Raw genomic sequence first — 22,641 nt, forward strand, 5'->3', positions numbered from 1 at the left:
GGCCAGGGCTTTCTCAAGCCGAGACTTAAACACCTCTAGGGATGGAGACTCCACTACTTCCCTAGGTAACCCATTCCAGTGCTTCACCACCCTCCTGGTGAAATAGTTTTTCCTAATATCCAACCTGGACCTCTCCCCCCACAACTTGAGACCATTGCTCCTTGTTCTGCCATCTGTCACTACTGAGAACAGCCTCTCTCCATCCCCTTTGGAACCTCCCTTCAGGAAGTTGAAGGCTGCTATCAAATCCCCCCCTTATTCTTCACTTCTGCAGACTAAACAGACCCAAGTCCCTCAGCTTCTCCTCATAGGTCATATGCTCCAGCCCCCTAATCATTTTGGTTGCCCTCCGCTGGACCCTCTCCAATGTGTCCACATCCTTTTTGTAGTGGGGGGCCCAGAACTGGACACAATACTCCAGATGTGGCCTGACCAAAGCTGAATAAGGGGAATAATGACATCTCTGGAGCTGCTGGCAATGCTCCTCTTAATGCAACCTAATATGCCATTAGCCTTCTTGGCTACAAGGGCACACTGTTGACTCATATCCAGCTTCTCATCCACTGTAACCCCCAGGTCCTTTTCTGCAGAACTACTACTTAACTGGTTGGTCCCCAGCTTGTAACTATGCTTGGGATTCTTCCGTCCCAAGTGCAGGACTCTACACTTGTCCTTGTTGAACCTCATCAGATTTCTTGTGGCCCAATCCTCCAATTTGTCTAAGTCACTCTGGACCTTATCTCTGCCCTTAAGCGTATCTACCTCTCCCACCAGCTTAGTGTCATCTGCAAACTTGCTGAGGGTGCAATCCATCCCCTCATCCAGGTCATTAATAAAGATATTGAACAAAACTGGTCCTAGAACCGAACCTTGGGGGCACTCCGCTAGAAACTGACCGCCATCCTGACATCGAGACGTAGATCACTTCCCGCTGGGCCCGGCCTTCTTGCCATCTTTCTATCCATCTTACCGTCCATTTATCCAATCCACATTCACTTAACTTGCTGGCAAGAATAGTGTGGAAGACCGTATCAAAAGCCTTGCTAAAGTCAAGGTATATAACATCCACTGACTTTCCCATGTCCACCGAGCCACTTACCTCATCATAGAAGCTAAACATATTGGGCAGGCACGACTTGCCCTTTGTGAATCCATGCTGACTATTCCTAATCACTTTCCTCTCATCCAAGTGCCTCAAAATGGATTCCTTAAGGATCCCTTCCATGATTTTTCCAGGAACCGAGGTAAGACTGACCGGCCTATAGTTCCCTGGATCGTCCTTCTTCCTTTTTTTGAAGATGGTCACTACATTTGCCTTTTTCCAATCATCCGGGATTTCTCCTGATCTCCATGACTTTTCAAAGATAATAGCCAAAGGCTCCTCAATGACATTTGCCAACTCCCTCAGTACCCTCGGATGCATTAAGTCCGGACCCATGGATTTGTGTACGTTTAGCTTCTCTAAATAGTTCCTAACCTGTTCTTTACCCACCACGGGCTGTCCATCTTCATCCCATCTTGCGTCACTTAGCGCAGAAGTCCACGAGCCAACCTTGTCCGTGAATACAGAGGCAAAGAAAGCATTGAGTACTTCAGCTTTCCTCACATCATCTGTCACTAGGGGTATGTCTACACTACAAAGTTAATTCGAACTAATGGACGTTAGTTCGAATTAACTTTCATAGGCGCTACACTAGCCCTCCGCTAGTTCGAACTTAATTCGAACTAGCGGAGCGCTTAGTTCGAACTAGGAAAACCTCATTTTACGAGGATTAAGCCTAGTTCGAACTAGCTAATTCGAATTAAGGGGTGTGTAGCCCCTTAATTCGAACTAGTGGGAGGCTACCCCTCCCCAGGTTTCCCTGGTGGCCACTCTGGCCAACACCAGGGAAACTCGTCTGCCCCCCTCCCGGCCCCGGATCCCTTAAAGGAGCACGGGCTGGCTACGGTGCCTGTGCCAGGTGCAAGCCTGCCAGCACCCAGCCAGCAGACCCTGCACCTGGCACGGCACAGAGCCACCCACCCGATGTCCCCCAGCCCACCCCCTCTTCCCGGGACCAGGTTGGCGGCTCCCGGGAGCTTGCCCGGGACCGCAAGAGGCGGGCACCCACCTGGGCTAGTGCAGACATCGTGGACCTCGTCCACGATCTCCGCACTAGGCACAGGAAAGTGGCCGTCTAGGGCAGGAGAGCTGCCAGCCTGGCCACCCAGGAGCAGGTGTGCATGAAAATCAAGGGGGTCCACTGAGACCCCCGACCCTGAGCCCTGAGCTTACAATGGCCGTACTGGGTCAGACCAAAGGTCCATCTAGCCTAGTAGCCTGTCTGCTGACAGCGGCCAACCCTAGGAACCCTGGAGGGGATGGACTGAAGACAGTGACCAAGCCATTTGTCTCGTGCCATCCCTCTCCAGCCTTCCACAAACCTTGGCCAGGGACACCACTCCTACCCCCTGGCTAATACCACTCCATGGACCCAACCTCCATGACTTGATCTCACTTCCCTTTAAACTCTGTTCTAGTTGTAGCCTTCACAGCCTCCTGCAGCAAGGAGTTCCACAGGTTGACTCTTTGCTTTGTGAAGAAGAACTTTCTGTTACTAGTTTGAAGCCTGCTACCCATTCCTTTCCTTTGGTGTCCTCTAGTCCTTCTTTATGGGAACTAATGAAGAACTTTTCTGTATGCACCCTCTCCACCCAACTCCTGCTTTTAGAGACCTCTATCCTGTCCCCCCTCCGTCTCCTCTTTTCTAAGCTGAAAAGTCCCAGTCTCTTTAGCCTCTCTTCATATGGGACCTGTTCCCAACCCCTGATCATTTTAGTTGCCCTCCCCTCTCCCAGCCTCTCTCTTCCCCTCTCCCACCTCCTTTTCCCAGTCTCCCCCAGTTTTGTTCAATAAAGACATTCCATTTTGGAAGACACGTTATCTTTATTTTGTACATCAAGAAGAGGGGCTAGGGAAGGGTAAGTGGAAGGAGGTGAGGGAGGAATGGGACACGAGCCCCCGATGGGGAGGACTGGGCTGGCTCTGGGTGCGGAAGCTCTCCTGCAGCCCCCCAATTGGCCCCTCTCCCCAGATGGCAGCCTGCGGCAAGTGCAGCCGGGCTGATGACCGAGTGCTGTGATGTGCCCAGTGTGGGTAGTCCGGGCACTCCAATCCAGGACTGCTTTGCTAGGGGGGCACCCCTGAGAACTGTCTGTCCGGGGCTGGGGTCGGGACCCTTTAAGCACAGCCCTCGGCTAGCCTGAGACAGCATCTCCACGCTCTAAGTCCTCCTCTGATGCCCTGCCGGCACTGCTTCTGGCCATCCGTAAGCCCGGTTCAGGGTCTACTTAATGTGAACGTGCTAGTTCGAATTAGCAAAACGCTAATTCGAACTAGTTTTTTAGTCTGGATCCGTTAGTTCGAATTAACTAATTCGAACTAAGTTAGTTCGAATTAACTTTGTAGTGTAGACATACCCTAGGTTACCTCCTTCATCCATTAGGGGCTGCACACCCTCTCTGATCACCACCTTCCTGTTAACATGCCTGTAGAAACCTTTCTTGTTATCCTTCACATCCTTAGCCAGTCGCAATTCCATTTGTGCTTTCGCCTTCCTGATAACCCCCCAGCATTCTCGAGCGATACATTTATACCCCTCCCTGGTCATTTGTCCAAGTTTCCACTTTTTGTAAGCTTCCTTTCTGTGCTTAAGTTCACCAAGGATTTCCCCTGTAAGCCAATCCGGTCTCCTACCATGTTTGCCTCTCTTGCTACGCGTCAGGATGGTTTCTTTCTGTGCCTTCAATAAGGCTTCTTTAAAATACTGCCAGCTCTCCTGGACTCCTTTCCCCTTCATGTTAGCATCCCAGGGGATTCTGCCCATCAGATCTCTGAGGGAGTAAAAATCTGCTTTTTTGAAGTCCAAGGTGTGTATTTTACTACTCTCTTTTCTTCCTTTGGTCAGGATCCTGAAATCTACTATCTCATGATCACTGCTTCCCAGGTTGTCACCCACCTCCACTTCCCCTATTAGTTCCTCCCTGTTTGTGAGCAGAAGGTGAAGCTGTGCCCAGCCCCTGGTCGGATCCTTCAGCACTTGTACCAAGAAGTTATCCCCAACATTCTCCAAAAACTTCCTGGATTGCCTGTGTACTGCCGTATTGGTTTCCCAACAGTTGTCAGGGTGATTAAAGTCCTCCATGAGAACCAGGGCCTGCAATCTGGAAGCTTTGCTCAGTTGTCCGCAGAAAGCCTCATCTACCTCATCCACCTGATTCGGTGGCCTGTAGCAGACACCAACCACAAGCTCACTGCTGTTGTTTGCTCCTTTAAACTTAACCCATAGACTCTCAACAGGTTTTTCTCCCTCTTTATACTGGAGTTCAGAGCAATCGTAGTGCTCTCTTACATATAGTGCAACTTCTCCTCCTTTTCTCCCCTGCCTGTTCTTCCTGAACAGTCTATACCCTTCCATGACAGTGCTCCAGTCATGCGAGTCATCCCACTAAGTCTCTGTTATCCCAATTAAATCATATTTCTTGGACTGGGCCAGGGCCTCCAGTTCTTCCTATCTGTTGCCCAGGCTTCTCGCATTAGTGTACAAACATTTCAGGTAACCAGTTGATTGCCCTATCTTCTCCATTCGAAACAGGGGTCCTCCTTTCTTGTTTCTTCCTCTCTGCATTTCTTCCCGGTATCCAACTTCCCCACTCCCCTCAGGGTTTTGGTCACCATCCCCTGACAAACCTAGTTTAAAGCCCTTTTCACTAGGTTTTCAAGCCTGCCCGTGAAGATGCTCCTTCCTCTCTTCATTAGGTAGATCCCATCTCTTCCTAACAATCCCTGTGCCCGGAACAGAGTCCCATGGTCGAAGAAACCAAAGCCCTCTCTGCGACACCACCTGCGCAACCACGCATTTACGTCCTCAATTCGACGATTCCTGCCCAGTCCTTTCCCTTCAACAGGGAGGATGGACGAGAACACCACGGCTACATCTAGACTGGCCCCTTCTACGGAAGAGGCATGCAAAGCAGGCAAGTCAGAATAGGGAAATCCGCGGGGGATATTTAAATATCCCCCACGGGATTTAAATAAACATGGCCGCCACTTTTTTTCCGGCTTGGGGAAAAGCCGGAAAAGAGCGTCTAGACTGGTGCGATCCTCCAGAATAAAGCCCTTTTCCGGAGGATCTCTTGCAAGTAGGAATAAGAGATCCTCCGGAAAAGGGTTTTATTCTGGAGGATCCCGCCAGTCTAGACGCTCTTTTCCAGCTTTTCCCCAAGCCGGAAAAAAAGCGGCGGCCATGTTTATTTAAATCCTGCGGGGGATATTTAAATCCCCCGCGGATTTCCCTATTCTGACTTGCGTGCTTTGCGTACCTCTTCCGGAGAAGGGGCCAGTCTAGACGTAGCCCACTTGCACTCCAAATTCTTGGATCCTTCTTCCCAGCGCTACATAATCCGCAGTAACCCGCTCAAGGTCATTCTTGGCTGTATCATTAGTTCCCACGTGGAGAAGCAGGAAGGGGTAGCGATCTGAAGGTTTGATCAGCTTGGTAAGCCTCTCAGTCACATCCTGAATGCGAGCTCCCGGTAAGCAGCACACCTCTCGAGATTCCAGGTCCAGACGGCAGAAGGATGGTTCAGTCCCTCTTAGGAGGGAGTTCCCGACCACCACCATCCGTCGTCAATGATTTAGATATTGGCCTAGAAAATACGCTTATTAAGTTTGCAGACGATACCAAGCTCGGAGGGGTTGCAACTTCTTTGGAGGATAGGGTCATAATTCAAAATGATCTGGACAAATTGGAGAAATGGTCTGAGGTAAACAAGATGAAGTTTAATAAAGACAAATGCAAAGTGCTCCGGTTAGGAAGGAACAATCAGTTTCACACATACAGTCTAGGAAGGAGTACGGCAGAAAGGGATCTAGGGGTCATAGTGGACCACAAGCTAAATGTGAGTCAACAGTGTGATGCTGTTGCAAAAAAAGCAAACATGATTCTGGGATGCATTAACAGGTGTGTTGTTAGCAAGACACGAGAAGTCATTCTTCTATTCTACTCTGCGCTGGTTAGGCCTCAGTTGGAGTATTGTGTCCAGTTCTGGGCACCGCATTTCAAGAAAGATGGAGAAATTGGAGAGAGTCCAGAGAAGAGCAACAAGAATGATTAAAGGTCTAGAACACATGACCTATGAAGGAAGGCTGAAAGAATTGGGTTTGTTTAGTTTAGAAGAGAGAAGATTGAGGGAGGACATGATAGCAGTTTTCAGATATCTAAAAGGGTGTCATAAGGAGGAGGGAGAAAACTTGTTCATCTTGGCCTCTGAGGATAGAGCAAGAAGCAATGGGCTTAAACAGCAGCAAGGGAGGTTTAGGTTGGACATCAGGAAAAAGTTCCTAACTGTCAGGGTGGTTAAACACTGGAATAAATTGCCCAGTGAGGTTGTAGAATCTCCATTTCTGGAGATATTTAAGAGTAGGTTAGATAAATGTCTATCAGGGATGGTCTAGACAGTACTTGGTCCTGCCATGAGGGCAGGGGACTGGACTCGATGACCTCTCGAGGTCCCTTCCAGTCCTAGTATTCTATGATTCTACATCGGCACCAAGCTGGGAAAAGGAAATACCGGCCAGCCCAGATTAAAACGATGTGACCCTCCAGGAAGATGCGGGTTGTAGACCCCTAGCATGACATCATCCTTTTTAATATATAACACAACACCTCCTCCTTTTTTCTCCCCAGATATCCTTCCTGAATAAGCCATACCCACCAAGTCTCTGTGATACCAACAATGGCATAGTTATGTTTATTTATTAGCACTTCAGGTTCTTCCTGCTTATAACCCATACTTCTTGCATTTGTATACAGGCATCTAAGATACTGATTTGATTTTGCCTCCCAGTTCTGCCTTTTTCCTCCTTTATCGCTGCTATTTTAGCCCATGCTTCCTTCTATTTCCAACCCTCTCCCAGGTCTCCATGTTCTTCACTTACCTGTAAGCTTTGGTCACCTGCCCCCGTCAAACCCAGTTTAAAGCCTTTCTCACTAGGTTAGCCAGTCTGCATCCAAATACAGTCTTCCCCTTCCTCAAAAGGTGAACCCCATCCCTGCTTAGCAATCTTTCTTGGAATAGCATCCCAAGGTCGAGGAAGTCAAAGCCCTCCTGGTGACACCAACTTCACAGCCAGGCATTTACCTCCAGGACGCACCTGTCTCTGCTTGGGACCCTACCTCTGATAGGAAGGACTGAAGAGAATACCACCTGCGCTCCAAACTCCCTCAGCAATACTCCCAGAGTCCTTTAGTCACTCTTGATCTGCTCAGTGTCACACCTTGCAGTATCATCAGTGCCCACATGGATTAGTAGCATGGGGTAGTAGTCAGAGGTCCAGATAATCCTCGACAATGCCTCCGTAACGTCTCAGCTATGGGCCTCTGGCAGGCAGCACCTCCCGAGATGACATGTTAGGCTCCTCTGTCCCCTTCAGAAGAGAGTCTCTGACCACCACTACCCTACATTTCCTCCTCGCAGTGGTGGCAGCAAACCTCCCAGCTTTGGGGGTAAGAGGCTTCTCCTCCTTTGTTTTAACCAAACAGTTACACTCCTTTAGATACAGGAGATAAGGAAATACACCCTGTATCAAAAGCGTAACTGTTTCCCTATACCATGGTGCGAAGGTTGGGAGCAGAGTGGAGCACTACCTGCCACCAGAAGTGACCAGCTGCGTGTCCCTCCTAAGCTATCTCCTCCTCCACCAGTGGTGTGTCAGCAGTCTTGTGAAGTGGGACAGCTACCTCAGCTGTCTCCACATGAATACTGTCCAGGAACTGCTCGTGAATTCAGATACTCCTCAGCTTAGCCACCTATAGCTCTCCCACCTGATTCCTGAGAGATTCCATCAGCTGGCACCTTTCACATTGGATGTTTCCCCCAGCCTGGATTTCAGTCAGTGGGAATCGCAAGCCATAGTCCTTGCAAAGCCACACCAGGATCTGGGTAGAGGCATCCATGGTCAGGTGGTCTGCCTGGCTACAGGCTCAGGTGGAGGAGACTGAAGCAGTGCTGGCATAAGTGTTGCAGGTCTTCCTAACATAGTAGGCCTCCCTCTGTCAAACTCTCGCTTAAACTCCCCTGTCCGCAGCCCCCTGTCCACTTTACTCCCCTGCTCGCTCTGCCTCTTGAAGCCTGTGCACCTAGGTTAGGCCCACCCCCTCGTTGGCCACACAGGGGAAAGCTGATTGGTGGCTGATCAAAGGCAATCAAAGGAGCAAACACTCCCAGACACACAATCCCAACTGCCACAGTAACAAATTGAAATCACCTGAAATCAGAATCAAAATTCAAACAGCAGTAGCATGACACTTTAGTAAAACTTTGAAATTCTTGGGGAATTTGGAAACAGCACAGGTCTCTAGGTTTTTGAATATATTTCTGATCAAACTATTATTCTTTAGTATACATCTACCTGAATCTCTAAGATACCATGGATCTATTGTCTAACAGGCTAAGCAGACAGCCTGTTCTATCTGCCATCAGTATGTGCTCAATCTTATTTTGGGATTGATGCTGATTGTTAGTTTTGAGGTAGGATTTAAGATTCTGGCTGGCTGGCTGGCTGGCTGGCTGTCTCTCTCTCTCTCTCTCTCTCTCTCTCTCCCACACCCACACCCACACCCCCACCCCCACCCCCACACCCACACCCCCCCCCCCCCCCCCCCACACACACACACACACACACACACACACCACAGGGGAGAGCTATATACAGAATGTCCACTGAGGACAGCCACACCACTACGAGTGGCCAGCAGAGCTGAGACTCCACCATCTTGCCTGTCACCAGACAGGATAAGTAGCCCCCATTTCCCTAAAGGGGCTTTGCAACTGCGGAATCAGGGACCAGCAGGGGACTCCAGCAGGGGTAGCGTAGCATTAACACCTGCGATTAAGGCATTAAAAAAATTCATCCTGTCCAGTGTTAATCCTAATGTTCTAAGATTCTATTAAAATGGAAATATACGTCCCTTAAGTTAAGAGCAGGATACCAGTCTCCCAGATAAAGAAAGGAGAAATGGGGCCAACGGAGACCAAAGTAAACTTTAATTTGAGGGACTTGTTGAGGCATTGGAGGTCTAGCATAGGTATGAGGTCTCCTTTTGCTTTTGGGATCTGGACATCATGTGAGTAAAAATCTTTCCCTCTCGTGTCTGGAGGAACCTCCTTTACTGCCTCGCAGCTGCAGAAAGTTCTTGACCTCCTGTTTGAGTAGCTGCTTGTGAGAAGAGTCCCTGAAGAAGTGGGAAGGAGGGTCAGCCACAAACTGTAGGGTGTAGCCCAAAGAAATCACGTTAAGCACCCAATGGTCTGAGGTCAGCTGCAACCAGGCTGATCTGAAGGGCTGCAGACGGTCGAGGAGAAAGTAGGGGGTTGGATCCTGAGCAATGTGTGGGGTGCTGATCTTGGGTGTATCCCTTCTGGATGCCCAGGTCTCTGGAGGGGTCAGGTTGGGCAGAGGAGCAGGAAGACAAGGGGTGCCATCACTTAAAACCCTTCTCTTTCAGTATGATCTGGACCAGAGAACATCCCATTAACTTGATGGAGGAGGAGGTGGCGGTGGAGGCTGGAATGGCTTTCTAGCCTGTGGAAGGATGTGCAGGCCCAAAGACCAGAGGGTAAGCATGGGAGTTTTTAAGGCCACGAAGCCATGCATCAGTCAACTCCAAGAAGAACTCTTCTCCCTCAAAGGTAGGTCCTGAAAGATAGTGTCTGCCCCCCCCCCCATGCGACAGCAGATAAGATTGTATCTAGGAGTTGAGTCTCATGACCACTGCAGAGGAAACCACCTTGGCCACCAAGTCTGTAGCATCCTAGGTCATCTGGAAGGTGCCTCTCGACACCACTTTTCCCTCATTCACTAAGGTAGCAAACTCCTGGGGTTGATCCTGTGAAAGTCTCTGCTTGAATTTGCTGATTGAGTCCCACAAATTGAAATTGCACCTACCTATCAGGTACTGATGGCTCAATATCTGAAATTGCAGGCTGGCTGTTCAATACATTTTCCTGCCAAATAAGTCCAGTCTCTTTGCATTTTTATTTTTAGGTGTACTGCTGGCCTGTCCCTTCCTGTTCCCTTCATTGATGACAGGCACTACCATGAATGCTGCTGAAGATGGCTATACAGATACTTAATTTCCTGTATTGGGACATATTTCTTTTCCACTTTCTTGGAGGAAGGCAGAATGGAAGATTGGGGACTTCACAATTTTCAGGAGCCCTGGGTGGACAGGAAACATGACCTTGGGGTGGAAGAAGATATGACAATGAAGAGGTTGTCAGACTCCTCTGCTAGTTCTTTGACCTCCAAGTTCAAGTTAACAGCCATGCTTCTGATCAGGGCCTGGTGTTCTTTGCTAGAAGTCTGATACCTGGCTGGGGTAGGCGTCTGAGCATAGCAGCACCCCTGTGAGGGCACATGGCCTATTACAGATCCTTTGCCAAAAGCCCCCTTGTCTTGCAATGCCAAAGGGACCTTGGGCTCAGCTGTTTCTTGGGCACTGGTAAGGGGAAAGAATGCTGGGAGTGTTCCAGTGCCAGCAGTCAGCAGTGTGAAATACTAGGCATGGAGTCCAATCTGGGGGACTCCAAGTCAGAATGAAGCACAGCCTCCACGAGGAGGGGCCCTCTGCGGATATCCTGTTCCTTCTGAGTTTGAGGGTGGATGTTTTTGCAGATTCTGCACTTAGCTTCACTGCATGTTTCCTCCAGACATTTCAAAGAGCTATCACAGGTATGGGCAACTGGTACACAATAAGCATGGCTTAAAAGCCTAAGGAATGGGCATGCCCCATTCAGTGACAAAATCCCCACATAATCCTTCCAAAACTAACTATGAAATAGGTAATGTGATGCAGTGTTTTGGTAATAAATGTATAAAAACTTATCAGACACAATTTTGAATGTCATAAGCTTTGAGAGATTTGAATTTTTACATTTCAAAAATAAGTTGCACTGACAAACCAGAAAAACTTTCCTTTTAAATATGTTGTGGTTTACTAAGTAAAATCAGTATGAAAACCACATACTTGCTGCTTGTTCTCTTTAGAATATGGTAGCAAGGTTGAAACATGGAACATTATCTCATGCCCTTGATAGACTGTATAGATGGAATATATTCCTGTTGTATCATCTGCAAAGGAAGAAAATCACTCTCAGTGGGATCATGCAACACTGCATTTTTAAGGAGAAAAGGAAATTTCATTCCTTGTTACAGGACAGTCTCAGGGCACCTCCTTTCAGATCCATATTTCTTACTTGTCTTAAAAATAGATCAACTTTAATTAAAAATCTTTGATGTCAGGCATATTTTAAAATATATGCAAATGTGGACTACCAAAGCTAATGATGAAGCCACATTAACATTTCTGCCTATAGGTCAGGACTTGCCCTGAAAGGAGATGTGTATTCAACAACTCAGTGAAAATGCATCATGAACATGACCAAATGCAGCCACCCACATACACCAGTAGAATCCCCATTCAATATTTTTATAATTTAGCAAAATATCCACCTGTGTTTGGGGCTAAGAGCCAGTGCATATCTACATTCTTAATCATTGCTTTGACTGGATAATGACCTTTCCTGCAGAGTCCCCCTGGAAGGCACATATCCAGTTTAGTCTTATTTTAGTACCCCATTAATTTAAAAAGGTTCTATCCTGCAAAGACTGGTGTCTGACAAGTGTAATTTTAGCCTTTCATAGAAAAGGGAACGGAATGTGACTCTTCTTTATAACATGTGAAGTTGTTTTGCTATTTAACCTGTTGTAGCTACCACTATAACACAGAATACGTGGCCGATTCATGATAAGAACACAATCTAAGAAAACAGACTGTGAACTTGTGAGGACTAAAATTGGGCTGATGAGGAAGCATTATGGAAATCCTACAAATTCTAGGGTCTGTCAGAGGGCAGAAAAGGATGGTAGTGAAGCTATCCTGAAGCTGGGAGGCAGGTGCCTGATACATTATGTCTTATTATTGCCATTGTGGATGCCTTTCCATGTTGATATTCCCAACCCAAGCACTGTTATGAGGAAGGGAGTGTCTCACATTGCTTAGCCATAACCAATCCAGATGACTGAGGAATAGTATTAGGAGGCTTTGAAAGGAGTATGACATGACAGACAAGAGCTGAGTGGTGGTAACTGTATCACAGATAGATAGCAGCAGTGGGAGGGAGATCAAGATTTACCAATAATATTAAGAACATTACGATGATTTGACGAGAAATTGTAAAATGTGTCTAAACATGTGTTTCAGAAATACTACCCGAGTAGGTCTCTTCTCAGATTCGACTGTTTCTGTCTGTTATGTAGACAGTATTCTACACATACGCATGCACACTAACAGCATGTTCCCAACAGACCTGTCATCAGTTACTTCAGCTGGAATCTTACTTTTGGTGTCCAAGCCTCCTCGGTAGCCTGTCCAGCCCTTCAGTGTAATTGTGTCACCCAAAAGATTCAAAAATCGTTGAAAGCTGTCACTTCCCATTTCTACAAGTAGAGAAAGACATGAAAGAGTATGGCAGATGCAACTGTACATTAACCACAATATAGAACACAGGCTCTATTCCTGAGCTTATTGTCAGGGTTTTTCATGTGAACGTCCCTTTCCTACGTTAACCCCTTAAGTATCTGTGTGGGCATATCAGATCCTTAATTCACAATACAGGAATGTGTGAGCTGATGCATTGGCCCAACATTAGAGCAACATACTATCATGTGAGGACCCAGAATTTCAGTTGAGTTCAATTCTCTTCCTCTCACCCAAGCCTTGGAGATCTATGAAAGCTGTACTCTGAGTCTTGAGGAACAGGGATCACCGATAGTGTTCTGGCTCCATGTACCTGACTGACTGAGCAGGGTTGATTAATCACCTGTGAAGCTGTGCTGCCATTAGTGTTTACTAAACAGTGGGTCCCCCCTTTGCTAAATCTGAAGGCACTGTCACAATCATCATGATGCAAGGCCTCAAACAAGGGAAAATAAAATGGGAAATGAGTGGCCCCTTGGGATCCTGAGCACTACTTCCTTCAATCACTTCAAAAATGATGTCTGAGTTTAAAAATTTGACTCTACCTGAAAACTGCACCAACACACCAAAAGCTGGTCAGAGCTTTAATCATACAAAATGCAATTTTATATCAAGTTTAAATTATACAATGCCTTCATTAAGAAAACAGTCAAACCACTAAAGCCTGAAGTTTTTATATTGTTGATATTACTGGTTGTCAGATGAAAATAAAAATGCACATATACTACTATACAGAATATGGGGTCTATTCCCCATCGTATAGTCAGGCTCATAGCCATAAAAATGCACAATTTGTTCAAAGAGATCATATGTTAATGTGTGAAAAATCAATAGTAGTCATCTGGGTATAAAACCTTGCAGTACAACAACCTCAAATGGGGGCGGGGTGGGGAAGGGAGAGGACAATGGATCCAGCTTCTTTCCAGTTGCCCAGAAGGTTATTTTCAAATATCTCAAGAATTACTGTAAAGAAATCCCCAGTTCTTGGACACGTCTCTACATATTCCCATTTATGGGATATTGCATTATCCTGTGGTGCCTTGAACTCAACCACTTTGTCTAGCAGCATACTATAGTGCATGTGCACCGCTATCCTGCTCTTCGGCATACCCACCATAATCAAGATGAAGCTATAAATGAGGCAGAGCACTCTCCCACCTCTGCTGCTTCCTCCACGTAGCCAAAGACATCACAATTAGGATTTTGACAGAGGGGACGGAGGATGAGACATGAATATGAGAGCCATCTCGAAGAACTCCACTTAAAGGTAAATAACCTTCATTTCTTCTTTCAGTGGCTCTACATATTCCCACTTATGAGACAGATTGATAAGCAACACTGAGACTAATATGGAGGTGGGAACAGAATCTTAATTGAATAAAGACTAACGCGCTTCTTGCCAAGCGCATACACTCTAGAACCCAAATTCAGAGCACAATGCTTAGTAAAGGTGTGTACTAAAGTCCAGGTTGTAATTTTATAGATCTAAGCATCTAGCACCTGCTCAAACAAGAGAAAGAAGCATCCACAGCTGCAATGTAATGTGGTCAAACCGAATATACTGTTTAATACACCTGGAAATAATCTAAGAAGAAACTGTATGCCCCATAAGAACAACCATACTGGTCCAGTATCCTTTCTTCTAACAGTGGCTAATGCCAGGTGTCCCAGAAAGAAACAAAAGAACAGGTAATCATCAAGTGACCCATACCCTGTAACCCTGTGATGGGACATACTCATCCCAAACTGGACAGGAGGGTGTTAACCTTACATTATGGGCTGAAGTCACACCCTCTTCATTCTACTGGACATGCTCTAGGTGTATCAGTATAAAAGAGCTTCTTGGCTCAGTTGGGGCTGACAGCGACAGGAACTGTAGCAGGAAGCAGTTCAGGGGAAGGCAATGACAAACAGATGAATGAGCCAGAGTCAGCCTGTTTTGGACAGAGTCTTTCCCTGCTGACTCAGTGGCCTGAGTTAGGGCCACTAATAATCCCTGAGCTGAGTTTCAGTGGAAAGAGAGGCGCAACTCACTGCTTTCATTGACTCTGGCCCTCAGGCCTTACTGCCCTACGAAAAGGGGAGACTTCCTGACTCTCGCCTGTGGGTCTTACTGCGCTGTGAATAGGGGTGGGTTTTCTTACTCTGGCCATAGGGCTGTACTATTCTGCCCAGAAGTACAGATTTACTGATACTGTGCCACAGCCTTGCAGCCCAGTTGACAAAGACAAACCAAAGGACTCTGTTCATTAAGCCGTACCGCCCCACAGATAAAGTGTGTAGTAGTGTATGGTGTATATACTTGGGTTGAGAGGAACAAAGATGGAAGATACACTTTCCCCACCCATTCTCCAAGGGAAACTGCACTCGCCCTACAATGTACGGGCTTTCCCCCAACAATGTGACATATACATTCCCAGCTTCTGACAAACAGAGGCTAGGGACACCATCCCTGCCCATGCTAGCTAATAACCATTGATGGACCTATTCTCCATAAATGTATTTAGTTATTTTTTGAACCCTGTTACAGTGCTCATCATCTGATAAAGTGGTTTTACCCATAAAAGCTCATGATACTATATATATTTTTGTTAGTCTCTAAGGTGCCACAGGACTACTCATTGTTTTTAAAGTTACAGACTAACATGGTTACCCCTCTGCAACCTATTAAAGTGTCAGCCTTCATAATATCCCCTGGCAAGGAGTTCCACAGGTCACCTGTGTTGTGTGGAAAAAATACTTCCTTTGGTTTGTTTTAAACCTGCTGCCTATTAATTTGGTGACCCCTAGTTCTTATATTATGGGAATCAGTAAACACTTTCTCCACACCAGTCATCATTTTATGTATCTCTATCATATCTCTGCTTAGTCACCACTTTTCCAAACTAAAAAATCCCACTCTAATTGATCTCTCGTCAGATGGAAGTTGTTCCAGTTTCCTAATCAATTTTGTTGCCTTTTCTGAATGTTTTCCATTTCCAATATATCTTTTGTAATATCTCTAGTAAGATGAAGGCCTAAAATGTAAGCCAATGTAGCACAGGCCTGGTTTGAGGCCTGAGGACTAGCTAACAACAGACAAAACATGGCTAACATAAAGCAAAGCTAATGTGGCAAAGTCTGGTTCTTGTGGGCCTCAGAGGCTCACAGTGACCCTAATTACTGTCACAAAGGCAAGAGTACCCTGCTACCAGAGACTCTTTCATCATTGGCCAGTCCAGTGTCCTTCTTTTTCCAGTTCCTGCTGGCCCTTCTAGCCAGAGGGGAGGATTGGGGGGAACCCGGTCCCACCCACTTGCTCCAGGTTCTGGCCCACGGCCTTATAGGAGGGGGCAGCCCCAAGCAGGCCATGCAGCTTGGCCCTTGCCCCCAGCGTAGCAGCCCCTCCCTGGGCCACTTCCCCAACCCCTCCTGCAGTATCTCGTTCCCGATATCGCAGAGCAAACCTTCAGGTCACTCGGGTGTGTTCTCTTGCTCTGGGTTGCTCCCTTCTCCTTGAGTTCTCCTCTAATCTGTCTCTTTTCTCCTTCCCCCTAGCCTTGCCTGGGGAAGTGTTTTTATAGTGCACACATCAACCTTAAGTGGTTGCAGGTGTTCCAATTAGTCCTCCCTTCAGGCTGATGCCAGATAGGATTCAGGTATGGCTGGCTGGCCATAGTCTTTAACAGCCTATTCAGGGAACATAAAGCCACATATCAAGCTCCCCACATATCTGCCCTCCAGGAGGCTTCAGCAGCTCCCTGTTCTCAGGCTGCCACACTAAGCTGTGAGCAAGAGGAAGGCCTCCTGCTCTCAGAACTTGGCACAAACAGGGCTGAGAGAACAAAACACTAATTGGCAGAGTTGTTGACTCGAGTCCCACAACTTGAACTCGAGTCTGACTTAAGTCGCCTAGGTTCATTGTTTGTGACTTGAGACTCAACTTGAGACTTGCTAATTTTGTTAAATCAACTTGGTGAAAAAATTGTCCAAAAATGCCGATATTGATGGCTTGTACAAAAGTGACTTGACATTTTTTAAATTAAGACTTGAGACTTGAACTGTAGTGACTTGAGATTCGACTTGGACTTGACAATGAAGACTTGAAGATAACACTGCTAATTGGTAATAGGTCCTAGTGTAGAACAGTAATTGGTAATGGTGATAAGTGGAAAGCACATGGTATCACTAGATCCTTAAAAAAGACCATGTACCTACTCCTCACAGATACAGACCCAGGTTCAGGAAAGGGTCCAAAATGACAGCATAATGGCTAGAGATGATCTAATCAAATCATGGGGTACAGGATGATGGGTGGTATCTAAGTAGCATCAGAGGGCGGTAACCTGACAAAGTCAGAGGGTGGAAACATGATGCATGAGCAGTGATGTGTGATTTGTTTATAAAGTGGTGTCTTGGGGGAGGGACAGTCTTTGTATGACCTAGGGGGCAGTGGAAGTTTCCCACTGATTGAGTCATTCCTTGTTACAGGGTACACATGCATAGTCATTCAGTAGAGTCTACTAACAACTATTACTCTACTTTGTTTACCATTAACCTGGCTGGGCACCTTCAATCCTTATCTGGTTTATGGACTTTGGGGGCTCTCTGTGGTCTGCTGTGAAGATTAAGTGCACAAGTCGACACAGCTCACATCATTGAGCACACACGCAAGCAGCTTCCTGGGTATCGTCATCAACAGAGTCACAGACCTGTGAGGACACCTTGGCAGTAAATCCTGACCACTTCCTGAATAACTGCAATATCTGCAAAACATTTTGCCACCTCACTTTTTATCCTCTTTTTTCAAATAATTTATGAATATATTAAATAAGATTGGTCCCAGTACAGACTCCTGGAGGACAGCCCTAGTTACCTCTCTCCATTATGAAAACTATTTATTCCTATTCTTTTTTTCCTGACTTCTAACTAGTAAACAATCTATGAGAGGACCTTCCCTCTGATCTCATGACAGCTCATAGAATCATAATCATAATAATAAAATCATAGAACTGGAAGGAACTGTGAGAGATCATCAAGTTCAGTCCCCTAACCTCACGGCAGGACCAAGCACTGTCTAGTTGTTATTCCTGGCACACAACACAGTCTAGACATTTTATAAAAACTCTTAGTTCTGTCCAAATAATATGCAAGAGTCTTTTGGGCAACTATCTGGTGGAGTACATATTCCTTTTTATTGGGGGGGGGGGGGGGGGAATGGACTAATTAATGTGGAAATCAGCCACTACTAGGAATGTTATATTGTGGAGATGTTCTGCCTCTTGTATGAGCAGATGCTCATGACAGGGGTCCCTGAAGAGAGACAGGCAAAGGGGATGGGAGGGCAACTTAGGGTTGCAGTAGCCAGTTCTCACAATTTCCTGCACCCACTTGGTGGTGGTAATGGCATGCCAGACTGGATAAAATGCAGCTAATCTGTTGCCAAATATTGTGGATGGTTCAGATTGCTGCCTCGGAAATTTCAGGGTTGTTAGACCCTCGACCAGGACATCAAAACTGTTGTCTGGATGTTGAGCTGATGACTGGTTGGAGGCCTATCTATGCCTATTTTGGCATTCTCAGCATCTGTTGTTATAGTGTTGTTGATGCTGGTTGAATGGTGAAGGTCTGTACTTTTGGGTGAACTTGTTTTCTTTTTGTGACAGGTATGTGAATGCCAGGAGTCTTCAATGTGGCCCTTGAATCCTTCAAGGTATGCAGAGAAGTGTTTGTGGACTCCAGAAAGAGCTTTTTACCCTTGAACAGCAGGTCCTCTACTGTCGATTAGACCTCTCTCAGAAATCCTGGGAGCTGAAGCCAAGAAGCTTGCCTCATTACCACTACCCAGGCTAAGGATCTGGCTGCTGTGTTTGCTGAGTCCAGCACCACCTGTAGGGCCGTTCAAGATATTAGTGTGCCTTCCTTAATGTTTGATTTAAACCGTTCTTTTCTGTTGTCTGGGAGCGTCTCAATAAAAGATGTTAGTTGATCAAAAATGTGATGTGTATATTTTGCTAGTAACGCAACATAGTTGTCTATTCTAATCTGGAGGCTTGCTGACAAATATACCTTTTTCCCCATTCTTGCAATCCCTGTCTTAGGGAACGGTAGTGTGGCTTGTTGCTTCCCTCTTTGATTCACAGCTTCCACCACAAGGGAGTTTGGTGTCAGATGAGAGATTAGGAATTCTGCTCCTTTGGGACTGACATATTTTCTGTCTGCTCATTTGGAAGTTGGTGACAGGCATGTGTCAGATATCCTTGGTGGAATTCATAAGTACTTTGTTCACGGGAATAGCCAATTTTGCATGGAGAGATGTGTGCAATATGTTAGTCAGCTTCTGTTGTGACGGTGGCATATTTGACATGGAAATCTCTAAGGTGTCTGCAACTCTTTTGAAAAGTTCCTGGAACAATTTAAAATCACCCAATGTGGTTGGTTGTGGGGGCATAATCATATCATCGGGAGGTGAAGGTGAAGTATGAGTGGGTGGGGGAGACTGGGATATCTGTTCATCCCCCATAATATCCACATCCTGCTCCTCTGCATCTGAACTGTAGTGCTCTAGAGACTGCACAGTTGGTGAGTGGGACCACAGGGTCAGGGATGGCTGTTCTGGCTGTTGCACCTGCTGTGGTTTATAAGCCACCCATGGGTCCCAGTTATGCAGAATAGGTGGTGGATATCACTGTGGAGACTGCCATTGTTGCATTTGTTGTTGAGGCTTAGGGGAGGAGTGTCACGGAAAGTGTGCTTGATTGGACACCTCCTCCGCATCATCGGGGCAGCTGAAGTGGCTGGAGTGGATGAGAAAGTATACCTTGAGGTGTTTGGGGTACCATCAGTGCCAAATAGAGGAGTCGCCAGTACCGAGTTTACAGAGAGTACCGCTGCCATTATAAAGTGTGGTAATGGCAGGGGAGAGGGTAGTAATGGAGGTTGCAAGGTGAGCAGAGTGTTCAGCAGATTTAATTGGATTCCCAGCTTCTTTTTGTGCCAGGTCAGCACCAAGTGCTTTGATGGTGCCAGTGCTGCTGCCTCAAGCAAAGCTTGTGCTCAGTGCTGCTTGCAGGAGCTGTTTATTTTGCACCGTAGCTGGTGCTGAGGGTGTTTTAACCGGTGCTGATGAGGAGGCTTTGCGTTTTGCCTCTATCGGCGCCTTAGCTGAGGCACGTTCTTGGTGCTTGGGGTCACAGCTCCTTTCACTGCTGGCCCCATTTGTAGGATGCTTGTCCAACCCCTTTTGTGCTGGGAGTAGGGGTGCAGCATTTTTCTAGAGAGGATGTTTCCTCAGGGGAGAGTCAACCCTAAGGAAGAATAGGACCTTTTTCTTTGGGTATTATCCCAGTCTTTTGGACTTAACCCAAGGGAGTTGCTCTCTCTGACCCCATCCCAGGTGATTTCTGTCTGGGAGGGGTAGATTGCTTGGGGTCAGAAGCCAACAAAGCCTTCTTCTCCAGCTGGAGCATTTTTAGTTGTAATTCTCTCAATTTTCTGGAACATGCTGTCAATTTCTGACAATGAGGGCAATGTTCCGTGGGGTGTTCCTTCCCTCAGACAGCGGATGCACTGTTTGTGTCCATTTGAGACTGAAATAGATAGCCTGCAGCCCATACACTTTTTGAATCCGGGTGAACCAGGCATATCTCAGCCTGGGAACACCACCAGTCCATGCATTTCCACTTAACTGCTTGGCTAAAAAGCTAACTATGGTAGGGCATATCTATTGAAAGTATATTTTTGTTTCGTTTTAATCTATCACTAAAATCTAAGAGAAAGTTTAATGAGTATCAACTAGGAAAGGATTTCTGAGGTAATAACTGTGACGTAGTGGGGGTACCTGGCTGGTTTCTATGCTGCTGGCTCTGGGGGAAGCCCCACTGGCTGCCGTGGGTACCACGACCCAGCAAAACAGGATGAGTCACTATGCAAACCAGTGGCCAGACACCCCCCATGGAGAGGAACAAAGGAAGGTGGAATGCTGCCCTGGCTGGGGGGCAGGGCTGGAAGTTAGTTAGTTGGTTGCTGGCTGTCGGAAAGCATGGAGGAGACAGCCTAGGGGAAGGGGCTGGAGTTTAGGGGCCCAGTCTCCCCCATCTCAAGGGGGCCTGAGGCATCCTAGCCCAGCTCTGGGACCAGATTACATCTAGGCTGTGCTGTATCCTGGAGAGGCAATAAACTTCCTCTATTCCACCGGCTGGTGCAGTCCGTTTGTGCCATTTCGGGGTCACAACGCGCCGTCACAATAACTTTCTAAAAAACTGGGTAACTACATAACTTGTCAATGAGGTAAAGAGCAACTGCTGAGCTGCAACTGAAGCCGGCAGCAGTTGGGAAGTACCTGAGTATTGCCAGCTGTGCATGTGCAATAGCCTCTTCAGATAGCATGCCGGTACTCCGCACACATAGCTGGCCAAGGGCACTACTGTCACAAATCTCTGATCAGAGGTGTAGCAGCGCTGATGCACCTAAAGGTGGAGCACCCACGGGGACACTCCTCGGAGAAGAATCCAGTCATCTTACTCACTCCCCTGGCTGATATACTGGCAACAGTGAAGACCATACTGAAGGACAAATAATAAAATAAACACTCTGCCAAAGATTCAAATGGAGATTTTATCAATGTTGTCAAAACTTAATTATGGTCCCAAAAGGGGCAGGATATCTCATAGTAGGATGCAAATTTGAAAACCTTCCATGATCTTCTTACTGGAAACATGAACAATGATCAACCATCAACCAACATATGAGTTATGGAGACTGTTGCCAAATGAACTCTTAACAACGAATTAGACAACACTTGATTCATTAAGTATACCAGAAGATAAGGGATGGAAGATTATAGGGCAATAAGACTTCCCAAGCATACATGCCTGAAATCTGGACCACTTTAGGTGGTGGTAGTTTCTAGTGGGCTGTTTTCTAAAACTAAATGAGTACGTCCTGCACAGATGACATATAAAACTGCTTATGGATTATGCCCATTTACTCAAGCCATCAGGTGCAGGGCCTGCGGGCGCAGATGAAAGATCCTCTTCCTGGACAGATCTGAGGACAGAGGAAGACACGTTAATGAGATAAGCAAATCACTGCTGACGTGGCCACATCTGGGCAAAAAGCATCACTCATGCCCTGTGTGATGGGGCATCAGGGATCCCCCCGATCCTGCACCCCCGTAGCAGCAAGATGAGACTCTGCCAGCCAGTAGAATAGAGAGAGTTTATTGCTTCTCCAGGATACAGCATAGATGTGAAGTGGTTAGAGGAGTCAGGGCCAGGCAGCCTCAGACCCCTTGGGGTGAGGTTTACCTGGGTGGTCGACAAATACCTTTGATGTCGACACCCGCACGTCCAGACTATCGCGCTGAGCCGACAAACAGCTGATCAGCTGTTTGTCGGCTCAGCGCGGCAGCCATGTAAATTTAAATGAAGCGGCGATTATTTAAATCGCTGCTTCATTTTACTATGTCTGGTAGCATAATCTACATGCCTCTGATGACAGAGGCATGTAGTCTAGACGTACCCTTAGAAAAGAGGAGACTAAGGGGGGAGGGATATGATAGAGATTTATAAAATCATGTCTGTTATGGAAAAAGTGAATAAGGAAAAGTTATTTACTTGTTCCCATAACATAACAACTAGGGGTCACCAAATGAAATGAATAGGTAGTAGGTTTAAAACAAACAAAAGGAAGTTTTTCTTCACTCAGCGCACAGTCAACGTTTGGAACTCCTTTCCAGAGGATGTGGTGAAGGCTAGAACTTTAACAGGGTTCAAAAAAGAGCTAGATAGATTCATGGAGGTTAGGTCCATCAATGGTAATAGCCAGGATGGGTAGGAATGGTGTTCCTAGCCTCTGTTTCTCTGGAGGTGGGTGACAGGGGAGGTCAGACAGGGGAGGGGAGAGGAGGGATCCTGTTGGATTACCTGTTGTGATCCTTCCCTGTGGGGCATCTGGTATTGGCCACTGTCGGCAGACAGGATACTGGGCTAGATGGACCGTTGATCTGACCCAGTATGGCCGTTCTTATGCAGAATAAAGAAGAACGATTTGAGAGTCAAAGTCCAATTGCAGTATGCTG

The 22,641-nt window shown here is 46.7% G+C and overlaps 1 protein-coding gene across 4 annotated transcripts in view; it reads right to left on the reverse strand.

The window, feature by feature from the left end:
* GARNL3 (GTPase activating Rap/RanGAP domain like 3) overlaps positions 1-22,641 on the reverse strand; it is a 199,411-nt gene that overhangs the window by 93,777 nt on the left and 82,993 nt on the right. For all 4 annotated transcript variants that reach the window (XM_075905772.1, XM_075905773.1, XM_075905774.1 and 1 more), the window contains 2 exons: positions 12,443-12,541; positions 11,070-11,173 (listed from right to left, as the gene is read on the reverse strand). In XM_075905772.1, coding sequence (XP_075761887.1) covers positions 11,070-11,173; positions 12,443-12,541 — 203 coding nt within the window. The remainder of the gene's footprint in view (positions 1-11,069; positions 11,174-12,442; positions 12,542-22,641) is intronic.

Source organism: Pelodiscus sinensis, chromosome 22 (genome assembly GCF_049634645.1).
Source record: "Pelodiscus sinensis isolate JC-2024 chromosome 22, ASM4963464v1, whole genome shotgun sequence".
Classification (NCBI taxonomy): Eukaryota; Metazoa; Chordata; order Testudines; family Trionychidae; genus Pelodiscus; species Pelodiscus sinensis.